The sequence below is a fragment of the Crotalus tigris genome, unplaced genomic scaffold (assembly GCF_016545835.1).
Source record: "Crotalus tigris isolate CLP2741 ecotype Arizona unplaced genomic scaffold, ASM1654583v1 scf7180000023830.6690815, whole genome shotgun sequence".
NCBI classification, from domain to species: Eukaryota; Metazoa; Chordata; class Lepidosauria; order Squamata; family Viperidae; genus Crotalus; species Crotalus tigris.
The window spans coordinates 909172-929291 of record NW_024100214.1 but is presented as its reverse complement, the minus strand read 5'-3'; the positions used below and the strand labels follow the sequence as shown (position 1 = coordinate 929291).

At 38.3% G+C, this 20120-nt stretch overlaps 1 protein-coding gene across 1 annotated transcript in view; it reads right to left on the bottom strand.

Moving 5' to 3' along the window:
- Positions 1 to 1576: 1576 nt before the first annotated feature.
- Positions 1577 to 20120, bottom strand: part of DCC (DCC netrin 1 receptor) — a 450546-nt gene continuing 432002 nt past the window's right edge. The window contains exons 24-25 of the mRNA XM_039322125.1: positions 5352 to 5494; positions 1577 to 2216 (exon numbers count right to left, since the gene is read on the bottom strand). Of these exons, the coding sequence (XP_039178059.1) occupies positions 2127 to 2216; positions 5352 to 5494 (233 nt within the window). The 3' untranslated portion in view covers positions 1577 to 2126. The remainder of the gene's footprint in view (positions 2217 to 5351; positions 5495 to 20120) is intronic.

The following is a 20120-nucleotide window of genomic DNA, read 5'->3' as shown; positions in this document are numbered from 1 at the left end:
TTTCTGGTGAAGGCGGTAGAGATCCCAATAGATCTTTAATAGAGGCCTCTGGTATTTCTTTTTCTTGTTTTGCTTATAAGCAAACTCGCTGCAAGTTAATTTCAGGATGTACTGTATGTTTGCTACTGCTGCAAGTTAACTCTATTCTGCATTTACCCACTGAATAAGACTGGGGAGCTTTGCAAATGCTTGCTAAGTGGATGACTTCTTCCCATCTTCCATTTCTGCAAAGTAAGTGGTTGAAACAGTGTAATAATTTCCTTTTATTTTTTAAAGCATTAGAAGGCTTTTTTCTTCATGTTTTGTGCTGTTAGGAATATTATTTCTAACCCTATGGTGCTATGTGATGGTCCTGTTGCTCTGAAGTATGGAGATGAAACCCAAATCCAAACAAAAGGAGGTATATATTACAGATGAATCCATTTGGCCTTCAACATATATTATAATGCACTTGCATGATATATATGCACCCAAATCCCTGTCAACCTTTGCAGTAGAACAAGGTCTTCTAAGGCCTGTTTTACATATTACTCTGGCTGTAGAGCTGCAGCTGGGAAATTGAATGACTGGGGAACTTCTCACAGATTCCTACTTTGCAAAAGGAAGGATCCATATGGCTTTGACACAACCTACACAAATAGGTTGGGTAATCAACCTATTAACTGAACTGGCATGAGCAGAATTAATACACTAGAAGCTGGGAAGCCATTTCTTCTCCAAGAGAGGTAATTACTTCTGTTTCTTATATTTAAGAGATGGAGCAATTTTCCAAGTTATTTACTAGTTCAGCCTTCTTCCCCAACCTGGTGCCCTCTAATGCTGAAAATGCACCTCCAGATTTGTTTTTGTCATTGTCATCAATGAAGGATGACATGCAAAATGCTTTGAATTCAAAATGCTTGAACATCAAAGCACTCTTTTGAGTTTAAGGTTGTTATTCTGATTTTGAACAAGAGGTCTCGACCATTTCTGAAGAGCTTCAAGCTCAAAACATCTGTTCTGAGTGCTAGACAAATGTTTTGAAAGTGAAATGGGGACGTGAAATTGAAACATTCCTAGAATGGTCAGAACATCCTCTTTTGAATGTGTAACGGCACATTTACCTATTTCACAGTCAAAATGTTTTGCACAACTCTAAGAGCACCTAGGGATGATGATCCAGTTTCTTCTCTATCTCTTCTAATCCCTTTTTTCTATAATTCTGCAGTGCTAGTCCTTCAATACCCCTATCTATTCTCTCTACAGCTGTTCCTTTTCCTATATTCCTTTTCTTATAGTTTAACTTTATTATGGGGAACAGTAGTGAGTTTATGGGACAGTTAGCCATATTTCTAAATCATGATACTCCAGACTGGGTGCTCCTGCAACCTCTTAGCTAGAAATTGCCCACTTCACTGGTATTAATTGGTGTCCTGAACAAATATTCAGACTTTAACTCTACATTTTTTTTTGACTGCTACAAGTTCTTTCGACTCTTTAGGAAACCTAAGTTTAGCGAAAGGGAAGAACTGGTAGAGGGAACTGCTAGTAAGTCACAGAGATGGACAAGCACAAATTTATAACACACCCACTAGAGTTGCAGGCATAGCATGTAATGAAGATTCATTGTTAGCAGAAGATAACCTCTTGAACTCCATGTACAGATTACCAAATTTTGCTAGTCTCTTTGAAACATATTATGCTTCCCTAAAGTTGCTCAGGGTTTCACTTGAGGAAGTAGACTGAAATTCACTTTGAATTTGATTTAGGATGAAGATGGTGGCATCTCCCACAGGGAGGGAGACCAGTGTTGGTAATTAACAGCAACCAGAAGAAGGTAATGTGTGGAGCAGACCATTAGCATGACTCTTCCCTGCATGCTACAAAGGCCAGTGGGGCAGAACTGTCCACTTGGAGGCACTCAGCTTTTGTGCAGTGGGTTTTTGCTTCAGAGGATTGTTCTTCCATCTCTATTTCTGACTTCTGCTGGACTGATAAGCACACACAATGTTGTCTGGGGAGGGGGGGCAATGAGATCCTCCTTCGAGTGGGGTCCGTGATGTACTGGTGGCCTTCATGGAGATGTGACTTTGGGTTGTGGTCTTTGTGAAAGGCTGGTATGCTGCAATGTTCCTGGCCAACTCCTTTTAGAAAGCTGAGCCTGTGATGGCATTAAGTTGCTTCATTAGCCCTTCCAAACTTGCCATTTGTTCACTAAGGTCATCCTGTTCATATACCTGTGGAAAAAACAAGCAGCTAGTTTAGACCGGTGTGGTCCATTCTACCCCACAACATTAGGGTAAGTAACAAATGAAAATCAATTATTTTTGTTTGGGATGTTTGCTCAAATTGGGGATGTGGGAAGAAACATCTGCAAGAAGGGAAGCAGCAGAAATTAACAAATCTGGCAGGGTGCATTTTTAAAACATTTTTCAAGCCAATAATGTTACAGGACCAGCAAAGGTCCACTCGCTCCATATTTCTTTGGGAAGATTGCTATCATGAGAACATTTATTATTTATGGGTTATCTTTGGTCAATAAACAATGTATCAGGGATTGTGCCCCAAAGAGTATTGGGTGGGGCCAAAATAAAACCTTTATTTTTGATTTCATTTATCATAACATACATAAAATCATATACTAAACTGATCATTCTCCAGTCACCTTTTTCCTTTCTATCACAAAATTATGACCTAATTTTTTTTGGGGGATGTCTCTGACAGCAACACTCAAAGTGTTGGGAAGTGAAATCTGTTGTCCTGGAATCACAAGTTGTAATACCCTGAAATTAACACAAGAAGGGTGAATTTCTCTTCACCTGGATTTAAGGGAATGTTGAATGAAATGAGTGGAATCAATACATATAATCAGACTGCGCAGCATTGGGCTGTACAATAATTGTTTTGCCCAGTGTTTCTCAACCTTGGCAACTTTAAGATGTGTGGTCTTCAACTCCCAGAATTCCCCAGCCAGCTATGGTTTTACCTATTGAAACAAATTCCAGCCATCAAAACATTGTAAAGGCGATGCTCTGCATGCTGGGCTGTACGGGGTGTTTAATTTGCTGCAGTTTGATTGATACATCAATTTGGGTGGACAAAATAATCCCAATCAAAGCAGGCTTCAACCGAGTCATTTCATCTTGGGCTTCTAATCAATACATTGATGTGCCTCACTTCCATTCAGCTTGCCATTTTGTTATGGAGCAAAGGATATTTTTCCTCATGGATGTTCATGCTTAAAAGCCCCCTTTCTTATCTGGATCAGAGCAGCACAGCCACTCCATTCTCATGCTTTGATCTGCACTGTCGCTTTGATATAACAATTTGCTTCCCGGAGGTTCTTCCGTCAAAGCTTTATTGAATCAAAGCACCTTTTTGGAGTTTTGGCTTCTATTGTACATTGATATGGTCAGTGTAATAGGCAAAGTTTCATTAGGTCAACTCAAACATAGCTTACTAATGGTGAGCATCCTTTGGTGAGAAATGGATTCCTCTACTTCAAGAGAAAGAAAGGAAGGAAGGAAGGAAGGAAGGAAGGAAGGAAGGAAGGAAGGAAGGAAGGAAGGAAGGAAGGAAGGAAGGAAGGAAAGTCCTATTTATCATTTACTTGATTACCATTTTTAGCCTCTATAATGTTTTCTATTGCCCATACTTTATCATTTTTTCTTCGGCAGCCTATCATACTTCCAATTAATATGGTGACCTGCAGACATATTCTACACATATTTATCAAAACTGTGAAGACTTAGATATTATCTTTTTATGATGTATACGTTTTGTAATATTTTATCTTGTTAATATTGTAAACCACCCAGAATTACCTTATGGCAAGATGGGCAGTCAATAAATTTAATATTGATGTTAATATAAAAAACAGGCAATCTGGCAGGAGCCAAGGAAAATGTGGAAGGGTTTGAGATCTAATTCTTTCCTGTTTCTAATTTGTGCTTCTTACTGGTATATAGGAAAATCTTAGATATATATTTTCTGCCCTGTTGATTCCCATTCGAGCCTTTAACTTTAACTTAGAAAAAGCAGTAAAAGATTTTTTTTTTCTTATTCTGGACTGCATCTTCATCAGATAAAGCAGGGGTGTCAAACTGCCAGCCTGCGGACTGGATGCCCAAGCAGGGGGTTGGACTAGATGACCTCCAAGGTCCCTTCCAACTTTACTATTATTATTATTATTATTATTATTATTATTATTATTATTATTATTATTATTATTATTATTTTAGATCTGTAAGTTTCATACCCCAGAATTTCTGACAACTCTGGAGTTGGAGTGCTTTTCTGCAGTTAAGTCAATATTGTACAAATATGCTGTAGATTTACTCCTGAAGATTATTTCTTAGATATTGGATGATGTAATCTCTTCCTGATCCTCATTCTACTCCTTCCTCTACAATAATATGCTGTGAAGCAGAATGAAACAGTGACCTGATGTCAGCATATATTGAGCACCCTCATGCCTACTTCATTTTTTGAGTTTTGCTTGAAGGAGGTGGTAAATCAAAAGATACACCACACATCTGCTAAATGTGAAACCTCAGGGATTAAGCTGAGGGCAGAGTACAGAGCGCTCAGTAATTACAAATATTATCAGAAATATTCTAAAAATAGATAAACTGGGATTTCTTATTCTATCCTATTCTATTCTTCTCCAACCTGAGCATTATTCAAATATGCAAGTTTCAACAATTGGAGCTCCCAGCCAACATGGACACTGCTGAAAGTTGGAGCTGAAATCCAACTCCTCTGGATGCCAGTTCCATTGGACTACAATCCTAACAACTCTAAAAGTGTCCAGGGAGATTTAGGAAGCTTTGAAAGCATTGAGGCAAAACCAGTGAAGTTATTCCAAGATTCAATGTATTGTAATGGTTTAGATGTTAGACTAGGAGTGTTGTAATGGTTTAGATGTTGGACTAGCAGTGAGGAGAATCCAGGGTTAAGTGCCACTCTCAGCTATGAAATCTCTTTTTTTGTGTGTGGTGATGTTGGGTCAGTCACTCTCTCAGCCCAACCTTTCTTACGGATTTGTTGTTGTAAGGAAAAACAAGAGAAGGGAGCGTTGTGAATATCATATTAAGATCTTGAATGAAAAATGAGACACAAAACATCCTTCAGTTTATCTTATCAGTTCATATTTTAAACCAGCTAAGAGCCCCACTTGCAATGAAGAAAATATAGGAGAAGGAGAAGAAAGAAGCAGCAAAATGAATGAGTGGGGTGGTGGGGTTTGCAATAATATCTGGCTTTGAGAACTGTATTTTTTTCACAAGAATCCACCTCAAATGGACTAAAGGGAGATGCAATAAAATCCTCAAGCCATCTTATTGAGACTACATGCCTAGATTTAGTCTTACATTAGCAGGATCTTCTGTTTGTTTGTGACCCTCTTCTGTGGCTTCTGGAGCTGTTGGTACTGAGACAGGAAGCAGAGGTGATCGTGCTTTTCCAGCTAGTCCAAGGGATGCTGTCTTAACCTGAGCCTTGGGAAGATTGGGTGCTGTAATAGGAAGGGGCAAACCATTTCAATATTACTCTTAAGAAGCAGACACAAAAACAGGCAAAAGCCGCATGAGCAAATTTACTGATGCATGTTCTTCCTGAATATTTATCTTGCTTTTCAGATAGTTATTTTCCCCCCAAGGGGCTCATGGAAATACAATAAAATCTTCAGTAATGCATGAGCTGTAATGAAGTATATCTTCCCAGTTTTGGATTGACTTACCATGTATCTGGAAGGATGAGGACCATCAATTTTAGGTGATCTCCTTCTCCTTCATCAAGGGAGAACAAATGAAAAACAAAACAAAACCCACCCATTCACACAATGCCTATTACCCCCAACTTGTTTGAAAACTGAAACCAAAAATGGACAAAAATAGACTTTTTTTTCCACTCCGTTAAATCATGTATATGCACATATGTATATATACCATACTACATTTTAACTGTAGAGAGTACAGGAAGGTGAGATTGATGCAGATATGGAAAGGCTGTTGCCTAGGCAAAAGGGACCAAAGCATATCTAAATCCTAGAACAGAGAGATAAAAAAAAACCACACCAACAGCTCCCTAATTCACTTATCCATAAGAAGGAATAAGAAGTATAGTACAATCAGATTTACAAGATTCTGTTATAGTAGCCAGTATTAACAAAAACAGTTTTAACTTTCTTGGGGAGTTGATTTCAAGATCTGGTCCATCTAGTGGGGGCTGACCTGATTAGTCTCCAGGTATCAGGAAAGGACCTCCACCATATTTGTATGTTCCAGGACTGAAGTAAGTAGCTGAGAGTCATCTGCATATTGATAACATGTGATCATTCACCAGCACATAACGTTTTTTTGAGCTTCATATCATAAAACACAATTGCTCCCTCCTTGCATCAGGGAGTGGAATTGCCCCCTTGGGAAGGAGAAAACCCAATCACACTCCAGGACATCATAAAATGAATTAGTGTGCTTTATGTACTGTACAAGGAGGTGCTTTAGTTAGCCATCTCATAATTAAATAAACTCAGGAGTGGTCCATCCCACCCATGAAAAGTTCACTGAAGTTCCAAACATAAATTCTCTTCCTTCAAAGGAAATTTGAACTGGTAGAAAAAAATGCAGGAGGTGTTCTCTATGGAGAACTATCCACTGAAGGAGAGAAAGGAAGATTTGAATAAAATAATAAAAGACAGTCCCTGTTAATGACTGGGAGAATTAGTTACTTCTTTAACTTGCAGGCAGACAGTAAAATAGGATTCTAGCTCAGCTGAAATTTCTAGTGAAGAGATGACTCTATTGGTTTCCCTTCTCGAATCCATAGCAACAGTTTAAAGGGATCCATCTTTGTTTTCACTGCAGCCAGCATGGAAGTACTGAAGACTACACTCTTCCAGTTAACTAGTTATATGATTGTGATCTAATTGGTAATTGAGTTGCTGTTGTCCAACTGGTAAACACTGCAGCCCCTATGAGGGTGGGGTGGCAGCTGACAATCTGCCTTGGATCCATCCCCTTGCCAAATGCAAAACACCAACAGTTGATAGAGAACAAAACAGTACATTTTGGCAGACATGAAAAAAAAAAAAAACCCAGAAATGTCAGGCATTCCATTCTGGAGGAAAAATTCAATGGAACACCATTATCTAAATCTAAAACTTTTGTGAATGCTTGTACTGTGCCAAAATAAATAACAGAATAAATTCATAGAACATAGAATAATAGAATTGGAAGGGACCTTGAAGGTCTCATTCTGCTCAAGAAGGAGACCCTACCACCCCAGACAAGTGGCTGTCCAGTCTCTTCTTAAAAGCCTCCAGTGATGGAGCACCCATAATGTCCGAAGGCAAGCCATTCCACTGCTTAATTGTTCTTACTGTCAGAAAATTTCTCCTTAGTTCTAGGTTGCTTCTCTCCTTTAGTTAAATAATTAGTTAAATACATCAGCTCAGCAAGGAACCACAGGTTCATGATGCTAATTCTGAAGTTGGCTGAAATCCCCCCCCCTTTTTTTTTCTTTTGAAATGCCCTAAAGGTCTATATTTCTACCAGGTTTCAAGCAGACTGAGAAATTCTATGGAAAGCCAAAGGAAAAGCAAAGCTGAAAAATTACACCGATTTCCTACTGATAAAAATTAGGTTTCTACTTTGCTTGGTTTTTAATTAAATGCTAAAACAGGTGTGTGTGTGTGTGTTGCTTCAACAAAAACTCAACTGCATTAAAAGCAAAGGGAAGACACAGGTATTAAAGGGCCACTTTTAAGTAGTTTGTCACAAACGAGATTTTCTGCACTCCTGGATCCCTTTGAAAGCCAAGGTTTAAAAAACAGAAAGGAAAAAGCTAGGGGAACCAAAGAGAGAAAAAGACTCAAAGAATTCTTCAGAAGATACTATGCTTTGCACTCTTTGTAGGGAAAAAAAAAGACTTCGGTAGTAACTGCTTTGGCTCAACTTCAACTTATTCAAAGAAAGAACAGAAGGTACATTGATTCAAGATGATGTTATGTGTAGGTGTGCATGCTTGCTTTTTTAAGTGGTACAGTCTAATAATAATAAAAAGAGCTATTGAGACATTTTGAAAATCTTTTGATGCTTGTAATTGCTCCTGCTCTCCTAAGCTAAGATCAAGGTTGCAGAATTCAATTTGCAACAATCAATATATAGGAAAACTCTTTGATGATCTGCCTGAGGATCTACTCAGCCCAACCTTGCTCACATTAATCCAAGGGATGCCTTCAGTGAAGATCAGTGGCAGGAAAATGACAGATATTCCTCTTCTTTTGATGTACCCACCAAACTAACACCGAGGTATTAGCAGAGAGCTATTTTGCATTCACTTGTTGCCAGTAAGTTTATGGATCCATTTTAAAGTGCTAGTTATAGTCTATAGAAAAGCACATGGCATAGCACTAGGTTGTACCTAGTTTGATTCTGCCCATCCTATGAGGACATCTAGGGAGCCTTCACTCCAGACCCAGGCTTGGTTAAAGGAGAGAAGAAGATGGACCAATGATTGCCTATTATGGAATATGCTGCCTCCAAAGTAGGCCTTGCACCCTCAGTTCAGGAAAGGATTCAAAGCCACTTTCGTAAAGCAAGCATTCAATGCCTTGTGGTGAGTTTTGGGGTAGTAGCTACTTCTGGCCATGCTTTAAATGTTCTAATTGCAAGGCACAGGCAGTCCTTGGTTAATAATGGTAACTGAGCCTGGAATTTCTATCATTAAGTGACACACTTGTAAAACATGTCACTTGACTGTGTTACTTGGTGATGGAGTTCTGGGATTTTATGGTGGCCGATGCTAAGCTCAATGTTGCATGTTCGCCCTTTACAACCTCTTGCCAGCTTCCCCATTGACTTTACTTGTAGAAAGAGGGCAATGAAGGATGCCAATTGTTACCACCAGGTGCTGCAACATCATAATTATGAATCAGGGGCTGAGCACCCAGACTGTAATCATATGATGGCAGGGATGCTGTGATGGCCACAATTTTGAGATCTGGTCATAAGTACCCCCTTGTTCAATGCTGGTATAAACTTAAACAGTTGCTGAACAAGTAGTTGTATGCTACTCAGAACTTTTGGATTGGGCTGAATGAATATTGTAAAAAAAAAATGAAGCAAACAAATAAATACATTGAAACATTCTGCCTCTGTTCCTGGTATTATTATATTGTGTGTGTGTGTGTGTGTTTTGGAACTATAGTTTAACAACATCTGGGATGCAAGAGATTGCCTAAATTTGAATGAAGAGAGATTTGGAGAAACAGTGAGATTGAATTGGCAGCACCAGCTGGAACTGAAATACGATTTATGGGGTGGCTGTATAATCTGATGCAAGGTAGCCTATATATGTATCTAAATCTAGTTGTTTCTTATTTATTCTTATATATAACAAGCACTATGAACACATCATTATACTCCAGAGTCCATCATCTAAAGGAACAGAACCCAGTATCATAAACCCTAGAACTTTCTACCTCATGTAAACAGGGATTATGGAACAATATGATATTGCAGAAGGATTTGAAAATAGGATCAAATAGACAATTTGCCTCTATAATGGAGTATTGAAACAAGAATCCAACCTATGGGAAGACAATTAGGAATTTGAAAATGTAGGGGATGTTTTTAAATCCAATTCTGTCATCTCTTAAATGCAGGAGTGATATGTACTTGCATTAAATAACTTAGATGTGATGCAGCTCCATTCAACATGTGCTACTGTAAATTGTGTCATCCTATTTGGACTATACATTTCAAGATGGCCAAGACAGTGGGCTTTGCTGCTATCAAATGGTTGTCTGGAGTTTTGCAGCCAAGTATAATCATTCTACAGTTAATTTAATATGAATGTTAGTGAGTTGGTGTAGTACCTTGTATGAACATACCAGGTTAATTTTAGTGCATTGTTCATTGGACAGATTTCCATCTGCTGCTGGTCACATAGACTGCAGCAGAAACAAATAAATGATCTGTCATCATCTTACGCTAGTTGGTTTTCTAGATACCCAATCGCAGTAGAAATGGATTTTCTGGTGGTCATTGGTAAAAGATGTAATAAATTACAACACTGCCTGATTTTTTTAAAAAATCAACCAAGGTCATTTAAGTACAAGTTAAAGAACTATATCATCAACAATTGCTAAAGACCTGCAGCATTTGTTTCAGGACAGATTTTTTTTTTTTAAAGAGAAAACAGCTTTGTTTGGAGCAGCCCCAGCTGGTTGGACCAGGGCCAGCTAGCATACATCAACAGCACAAATAGAATAAACTCAGTTCCAACCTTTATGTTACTTTCTTTTCTTTTGCTTTTGTTTTGTTTGCAGTTAATTAAACTTCTATGGAACAAGTGACAGGAATCCTCCCTCTTTGTCTGTCCCCAAACCAATTAGTCATGCAAAATCCATTTAGATCTGGCACAGAAAACGGATGGCAAAATAAGGCTTGAGCATAACTGTCTGGTATGAAGAATATGCTTGCACCTGTGAATCTCAGGGTTGATGTGGATAAGGGAAGGGAAGCTATGTCAGTCATATGGAACTCATTAATTAATACAATTGTGCCTTAAAGAGCTAAGAACTCTGCAAAAAGGCAGATGGCTCCATTTGGGCATTGCTGATGAGAAACCAAGATGCTAATTAAGGCTTCCCCTCTAGAAAGGGATCAACAGCAGGTGAACATTAAAGCTTGAAAACTGAAGTGAAGGAAAACTTCAAAGAGGAGCCCACATCAACTCAATAATACTCAAGAAATCACTTCATCTTTGCTGACTGGGGCAGAGTTCGGCATTGGAAACTGAAGCTCCAGCCTGAGATGAATATCATAAGGTTTTTAAGAAGCTTCAGAATAACAGAGTTGGAAGGAACCTTGGAGGCCTTCTAGTCCATCCCCCTGCTCAGGCAGGAAACTCTTTATCATTTCAGACAAATGGTTGTCCAGTCTCTTCTTAAAAAATCTCCAATGTTGGAGCACTCACGACTTCTGGAAGCAAGTCATTCCATTGATAAATTATTCTAACTATCAGGAAATTTCTCCTTAGTTCTAGGTTGCTTCTCTCTTTGATTAGTTTCCATCCATTGCTTCTTGTCCTGCCTTCAGGTGCTTTGGAAAATAAGTTGACCCTCCCTCTTTTTTGTGGCAGCCCCTGAGATATTGGAACACTGCTATCATGTCACCCTAGTCCCTCTTTTCATTAAACTAGACATACTCAAATCTTGCAATTGTTCTTCATATGTTTTAGCCTCTAGTCCCCTAATCATTTTTGCTGCTCTTCTCTGCAGTCTTTCTATAGTCTCAACATATTTTTTTATATCGTGGCAACCAAAACTGGATGCAGTATTCCAAGTGTGGTCCTACTAAGGCATTATAAAGTGGTATTAACACTTCACATAATCTTGATTCTATCCTTCTGTTAATTCAGTCTAGGACTGTGTTAGCTTTTCATTTCCAGAAGAAGTTTTGGTTGCCACAATATAGAAAATATGTTGAGACTCTAGAAAAAGTGCAGAGAAGATGCCTGGTGGAGGACAAAGCAGTGGAGAGTCTTCCAGCCAGCAGTGTATACTCTACACCTGATTTCTTATCTTCCAGCTATGTTTACTTATGTAAGTTATGTGATTATGCACCAGTTCAGTCTAGTGATTGAGGCATTGGGCTAGAAAGTAAGAGACTGGAAGTTTTAGTCCTGCCTTAGCCATGAAAGCCAGCTGGGTGACTTTGGGCCAGCCACTCTATCTCAGCCCAACCCACTTGACAGGGTTGTTGTTGTGGGTAAAATAGGAAGAGGAAAGTGTGCTGGATATGTTCGCTGCCTTGAATTATTTGTAAAAGTAATAAAGATAGAAATAAATAAAATAAATAAAATCTTCTCAGACTTACAAACAGGCAACAGCTCAACACAGTGAAATGGGACCTTACCAATTTTTTTTATTTGAATTTCCTGATTCTACTGTCTCCCATCTTTAGGCAACATCTCTCCCCCCCTTAGGACCAATTGATCAAAATGTGACTTGGCTGTTGCAGAGAAGTTACTTAAAAACAGCCCACACAATTTCCTGCCTTCCAGCTATGGTTAATTGGGGAAAAATATTTCAATGTATCTCACTGGCTTACAGTATGCTTGCAGAATATCAAAGTTGGAGAAAATCTTGGAGGTCTTCTAGTCTAACCCCCTGCTCAGGAAACCCTATTCCATTTCAGACAAATGGTTGTCCAATCTCTTTTTAAAAACCTCCAGTTTTGGAGCATCCACAATTTTTGGAGGCCTATCTCATGTGATTATTTTTTTTTAAAAAAAATGTTCATGATAGCAAATAGAACAGCCTCTTCTTTGCCTTCAATAATACAACACAGCATTTTCAATCTCTAAAGGGATTGTACTTCAACCACCCATTACTTCCTTTGATCATGTCATCAAGGAATGATGGCAGTTGCAGTCCATCTAGAATATTTTCAGTTGGAGAACAAAACTATATTTGGAGCAATCTTGCACTGGAAACATAAAAGGAATGGAAAACTTTAATTTAGAGGGACCCTAAAAGCTTTACCAGTTTTACCAAACTAATTGGGTAGTTCTCTGAATATTTATACTACGTGAATCTTACATCAGTCCACACAATATTTTCCTCTGAAAGTAAAATCACATTCAGAGAGAATTCCCAACAAAGAAAGCAGTGGGATTAAACAATAAAATAGGCACCCTGAAGGTTCAAGCAAGGAGGAGACAAAATGCAGCCAATTATCAAGTTAATTATGTCAGAAATACTCAGAACTGTGCACCAAACCAGCAAGGTATTTTAAGAAAACAACAAAATTTCAAGGAATGAAAGAAACTAACATAGGGAAGTATTTACAAGTTCCAGATGGGAAGCTGGGAAGATGCCAAGGTTGGCCAGCACCAACCCTACATGACCTCAGCAGCCAATGCTACTATGAGTCTTATTTTCTTTGCTGGGTTAATAAATGTTACATTCCCTCATTAATTTGATGATATAGGTACAAATCTGGGCTTATTACTGGAATACAGCATTTTACACAGGCATGCAAGCATGAGGATCTGGTTGTCAGTTGTATGGCATCCCCTCCCAATCGGAGCCTCCATGCTGCACAATAATCAGCTGCTGATTATTCTCTAATCTTTCTGCCCATGGGGGCTTATTCTGAAGAGGATATTCAGAGGCAAAATGATGTTGCAGAAAATCAGAATCCTGGGTCACTTTATTATCTGGATTTTGGAGCAATATTTGCCTACTCTCCATGAGGACTGCATTTTGCATGCAGAAAGTCCTAGGTTTCTCCTGCAACAAGTGCAGATAAATTTTTCTCAAATAGCAAGGAGGAAAATATCTGTCAGAAACTCCACAGAGCTGTTTGAATAAGAATGGCCAGAAGTGGGGAATTGAACCTCTGTAATTTAACGGTATGATGGATATCATACGATGGATATGATGATACAATGGATGCAAACTAACCAAGGAGAGAAGCAACCTAGAACTAAGGAGAAATTTCCTAAGGGTGAGGGCAATCAACCAATGGAACAGCTGGCCTTCAGAAGTTGTGGGTGCTCCATCACTGGAGGCTTTCAAAAAGCGACTGGACAACCATTTATCTGAAATGGTATAGGGTCTCCTGCTCGAGCAGGGGGCTGCACTAGAAAACCTCTGAGGTTCCTTCCAACTCTATTATTCTATGCTCTATGTTCTATGAATTAAGTAAAAGGAAAGACAATTTCTGTATGTACAGAATGTACAGGTATAGTATAGGGGGTACCTTGCTCAAGAGTAGTGACTGTGAGAGGGACCTTGGAGTCCTAGTGGACAATCACCTAAATATGAGCCAGCAGTGTGCTGCAGCTGCAAAGAAAGGCCAACAACACAGTGCTAGGCTGCATTAACAGAGGGATAGAAATCAAGATCATGTGAAGTATTAATACCACTCTACAATGCCTTGGTAAGGCCACACTTGGAATACTGCATCCAGTTTTGGTCACCACGATGTAAAAAAGATGTTGAGACTCTAGAAAGAGTACAGAGAAGAGCAACAAAGATGATCAGGGGACTGGAGGCTAAAACATATAAGGGACGGTTGCTGGAATTGGGTATGTCTAGTTTAATGAAGAGAAGGACGAGGGGGGACATGATAGCAGTGTTCCAATATCTCAGGGGCTGTCACAAAGAAGAGGCAGTCAAGCTATTTTCCAAAGCGCCTGAAGGTAGGACAAGAAGCAACAGATGGAAACTAATCAAGGAGAGAAGCAACCTAGAACTAAGGAGAAACTTCCTGACAGTTAGAACAATTAACCAGTGGAACAACCTGCCTCCAGAAGCGGTGAATGCTCCAACACTGGAAGTTTTTAAGAAGAGACTGGATAGCCATTTGTCCAAAATTGTATAGGGTTTCCTGCCTGAGCAGGGGGTTGGACTAGATGACCTCCAAGGTGCCTTCCAACATTATTATTATTATTATTATTATTATTATTATTATTATTATTATTACTATTATTATTTGTATATATTCAATGCACGTGCTCTAATTAAAACACCCACTTCCCCTTTAGAGCCTTAAGGTAGGGTTTTAATTTTCACACAGATTTATCTGATCTTGCATCTTCAGACCAACATATAACTGAACTTTAGATACTGAAATTTAGTGTTGTTTGAATTTAATTTATAATAGGGCATATGAATATAATGTACAGAGATAAGTTGTACTATTTGGTGAAGTGATTGACAAAGACAGCACATTCACCATTCAGCATAAAGAGATGTGCATAATTAGAAAAATGTAGGCTAATTAACTTTGCAAATCTCTTCCTAAAAATTTATCACTCAATAAAATAAACTTGATGATTTGAAGCAACCTATTTTCTCAGCTGTTTCCAGAAACAGAGAAAAATACTGATATCCTGAAACTGCTGAATTTACCAGGGGTAGTTTATGAGCTACAGAAAAAAAAACAAAAAACAAAAAGGGAGGCAATAATCAAATATTTTTGCTAGGTTTTTTTTAAATGCATGAGATATTCCATGTCATTCTGAAAAAAAAATATGCATTTTGATTATTTCTTTATATACCGAATATTGCAGCTGTAAGGAGATCTCTTTTGTAAAACTGATTTCTGATTAATACTTTGAGGTGGTGGCTTGAATTTCTTATAACAGCTGCAAATGGTTAGCGATTGGTCTTTAAAAAGGCAATTCACCTGTAGCTGTCTCCTTTCTTCCCATCTCTCTCTACCAGTGTTTCTCAACCTTGACAATTTTAAGGCATGTGGACTTCAACTCCCAGAATTCCACAGCCAGCAATGCTGGCTGTGGAATTCTGGGAGTTGAAGTCCACATGCCTTAAAATTGTCAAGGTTGAGAAACACTGCTTCTAGGCTCATCAGAGAAAAGGTGGAATAGTCGGGCCAATGTACTTTGAATTTAAATGAAGAAAATGTACTTAAAAGCTGGAGTTAACTAAGTGGGGATTCAGCTTTGGAGAGATCTGAACAACTGAGCTGTCTACTAATAGACCTGAGCCAAAATTACTTGGAGGTACTTTTCTTGTTTCTTTTCTTTTGTTGAACTTTGATGATCACAGCATTCTTCTATCTAAGTGCTGGAATTCAAATTAAAGCATCCACAACTGTAAAAGCTAGCCTTTCTTAAGACTGTTAGAAAAAGAAAAGCTTTTTTTCTGAATGGGAAATGGAAGAAGCAGCCATAACCTTCTGGATAAAATGCTCCAGAACACTCCCCAGCATCCATAGTGGATAGAAATATGGGGGATATGGAAAATGATGCCCTTTTCCATTACCCTGCATTTCTAAGCACACAAATCTATCCTTGTATATTTCCTCCATATGCTATAGCATCTCCCCTTTTCTCTCTCACACACAAATATCCCCATAGCTACAATGCTTTTCTCTTTCCCCACCTACTACCCATTTTGCTTTCCTCTTCTCTATTCTTGGTTTTTTGCCAATTAAATGGGTGGGCAGAGACTCACATTTAAAATGTGTGTGGGTGGTGGTGGTGGTGGCATGTGAGGAAACATCTACCTTCTCAGCCTTCTAATTAGACCAGACAGGAAACGCACCAAGATGAGCTAATTCTACTTTATTGTAAGGCTATGTTAACAGAATCTTGCAAATCTGAAAGTATAAATCTGCCCATTATTCAATTGTGGGTTCCTCCTCCTTTTATTTGATCCCTCCCTAGGCAGCATCTCTCCCCCACCCCACTAGTTTTCCAAGGTCATACTCGTATTCCATTGTATGACTTTACTGTCCTCTTCATTAAAGTGGTTATTTTCTGGGATGAGAGAGAGCACAATTTTCAATTTTGGAATGGTCTTCCTCTGAGATCTTCCTACCAGCATTGGGATATAGAGGCTGGAGCCCAATAAAGTTGATTGTTGAAGTGTGGAGATGAGTTGTTTTGGGGGCTCCAGGAATTTTTGCAATGGTGCTTTTTGTACTGCTGTCTGCAAGCCATTCAGAGGTTGTAATACATAAAACTGACATCTATATAAGACTTTTAAACACATAAATAAATAAGAGGATCAATACACAATCTAAGAAAGATATATGATTTTGGCAAGGTTATTTGGCAAGGCTGGTAGAAATAAAGCAGCATCAGGTAACTCCACAGTCATTCACAGATCATCTACATCTAACCAATAATATTCAGAACCTATTTCTACATTGATAGCAATCTTAACTGATGCCATTAGAATGAGAGGCATTTCATTTTGGAGGAGTGGGGAGAGGATCTTAAAGATGTTTAATAGTGAGATGTGGTAGAAATTCAGCCTAGCGTAATACATAAGGTTACCAATAATGGTTAACCAATGTACTGATGTAGAATTGTGATATGACACCATTAGTTAAATATAAAAGAGGAAGCAAAATGGTCAAACCTGGATAGGGGAAGGCCATAGCACTAGTAAGCTTTCTGGCAAAGCGGAAGTTTTGAGTCAACAATAACTTGTTCCTTAACTCAGGGAATTTTATTGATATATTGAAAACCATGGGCACCTGCTAAACATCATGTGGATTTATGGAAATCTGATATCATGATCATGAAAATCATGATATCTATGAATGAGCAATGCCTAGAGCTTAAACATGTGAAGAGAACATGATGGATAACCTTTGGGGGGGGGCAGAATTTTGAGGGCATGCCATGGGTACTCCCACAAAATATTTGCTACTGGGGCTGACAAAAAACACCTAGTTTTCCAGGTAAGATTTCTGTGGCACTTTCTGAGCATGGTGGTAAACCTTGGTAAACCACCAAGCTCAGAGAGTATCAAGGACCCCACAGTTCAAACCTGAGTTACAGATATTCTCTTCTATTTGGTAAGATTTCTCCCTGCTCATTTTAGATTATCAGAGTGCTCCTTAGAGCAGGGGTGTTAGACTCGCAATGTCACATGATGTGTTGCGACGTATCGCTGTTTTTTTTTTCATTGGCAGCAACGGGGTGGGCGCAGTTTCGCTATGATGCATCCAGCTCACAAGCCGGCAGTTTGACACCCCTGCCTTAGAGTGTCTTTTGTCTGGTCATGTGAGCCCAAGTCCAAATTAAGGGCTGAGATACAACCAACCACCACACTTTGTTTTAAAAAATTCCTATGGGGCTGGTGTGCATTCCGAAATAAATCAGGTCAATGTAGATTGCTGAACATATTATATCACAATTGATGCACCTGCAGGAGCCTCTGTTCCTTTGTGCTTTGTGTCAGTATCCCATATATTTATCTCCTCACCCTATTTATTGAACGGAATGTATCCATCTTAAGAGAAATAACTGAATTTTAAATTTTAGTGCCAGCAGGGTTTAGTTAAAAGATGTTCTTCTTGATGTAAGGGATTTTAGGGCTTCTGCTTGCTGTCAGAAGAGGATTGTTTAGTAATAGCTAGTATATGTTTGAAGCAAGAACATGGTTTTTAACATTTTCATTGGTTGCTGCAATTCCTATCTTCAGTCAGGGATTTAATCATCTTTAGAATACACAGCAGCAGGAGACAATCTTAATACCTCTAAACATCTCCACCTTGCAGTATGCAGACTACAGTCAAATGCTGTGTTGCATCATCCTTTACAGCCATGAAACAGTCTCATCTTACAAGGCTCACTCACGGTATACATTTTGTTATTGGAAACTTATTTATACAAGGAGTTTTGACAAGAACAAGACAAATGGGACAAATATGGTGTGCAGAAACAGGGCAGAAGACCATTGTTATTTCAAGGAGCTTTGTGACATACGTTGATTTCTCCTTCATATTAAGAAAAGTTTAGGTGAAGGATCAAAGACAAACCCACATTAAGAGGATTTATGGGGTTTTAGTTGAATTGGATTCAGAAACGGAACTAATTAAAGATTGTATGATTAGATGGGCGCAGAATTTTGGTGAGCCAGTTCCATTGGACACCTGGGAAACTATTTGGGTGAGAAATGTCAAATTTACACAAGCACAGAACTTAAGGGAGAACTTTTATAAAATGTTTTATAGATGGCACCTTGATCCACAAAAAATGTCTTTTATGTACCCTGACTTACAACCTAAATGTTGGAGATGTGGTTGTATGGACGCTACTTATTATCATATTTGGTGGTCGTGCAGAGAGATAAAAGCATTCTGGATTAAGATATGGTGGAATATCCAGAGAATTTTTAAAAGGAGGGTAAAATTTACTCCACAATTATTTTTGTTAGGTATAGTTATTGATTGTGATACAAAGGAGGTTATATTGATGTTAAATTTGATTACAGCTGCGAGGCTATTAGTAGGACAATATTGGAAGAAGGAATCTTTGCCTACATTGCAGGATTGGTTTCTTAAAGTGTCTCATTTGGCGGAAATGGCAAAGATTTCGGCTTTCTTAAAGGGTCAAACGCAAGAGAAATTCCTTGCTGTTTGGGATAAATGGATAAAATTCATACAATTTAAATTTGATATAAAAAAATACTATATAGTTTTTTCATAATTTTTAACTTTATATATATATATATTTTCTATTTTATATTCTTTTTTTATATAAATATAAAATTTTTTTAACTTTTTTTAATTAAGCCTATATTCTGCTCTGGGAGGCCCTGGGGGGGGGAAGGGGGGGTTTGGGTAGGGGTGGGGGAAGGGGGGTTTTGTTGGGTAATGTTTGTTTTTATTTGTATATGTTGTTTTTTGTTTTTGTATTGTCTTTTATTTTTTGTAAAATTTATAAAACTTTTTAATAAAAAAAAAAAAAGAAAAGTTTAGATGTTTAGAGCCCTTTCTGAGTTAACCTGTTGTTGTTTTTTTAAAAGGTCTTGTTTACTAAATAAAGAAGAAGGGAGGGGGGATTTTCACACAGCTGTAAATCTGTGAACGCCTCAGACCTTCAGTTTCCATTCTAGAGTCATGTGCCACCCTGTCAAGGTCAAGTTTTGTAGTCCCATCCCGATAGAAGCAAATCCATGAAGTCCTGGTGCCAGGTTTTGATAAAAACCTTGGAGTTATTTTGTTTGTGGACCACTTCTGCAGAGAACCTAGCATTGGTTACTGTGTAAATTGACCACCCTTAGTATCATTGGTGTTATTATTAAGGTGCTCCTGACAGCTTATACGAGATTTGAGTATCATCTTGCTTGGTATGCATTATTTACCTACTCTGTTCTATTTCCTTTTCCTGTTCTGTTGTTATGCTTTTAAATCCGTTTGCTTGAGTTAATAAAGCTTAAAATCTCTTTATTCACTAGAATGCTCATTGTCTCTGGATCCAAAAACGACAGCAACCCCAACCCCCCCAAAAAAACCCAGTTGCCTGGGCACCTGACCACTGCCCTGACACTTGGCAAAACAAGGTCTCAGCAGAAATATCTACCAAAACAAATGATAAAGTTAGGCATTCAGAGATTTCATCTGCAAACCTAACTCAAACTTACATTAAGTTTATATCAAGAACACATTGCAAGGAAAACTTCCAACATATAAAACAACTATATATTTGTTTCACATACTAAGAGGTTAGAGATACTTCTGGCTCTATACTATACAAAGATATTTAGATTTTTAAAGAAATGACTATTTATACCAGCAGTTACTATGGGAATAACAGGTAGCTATTAGCACATTGGTAACTATCAGACAGATGCCATTCAC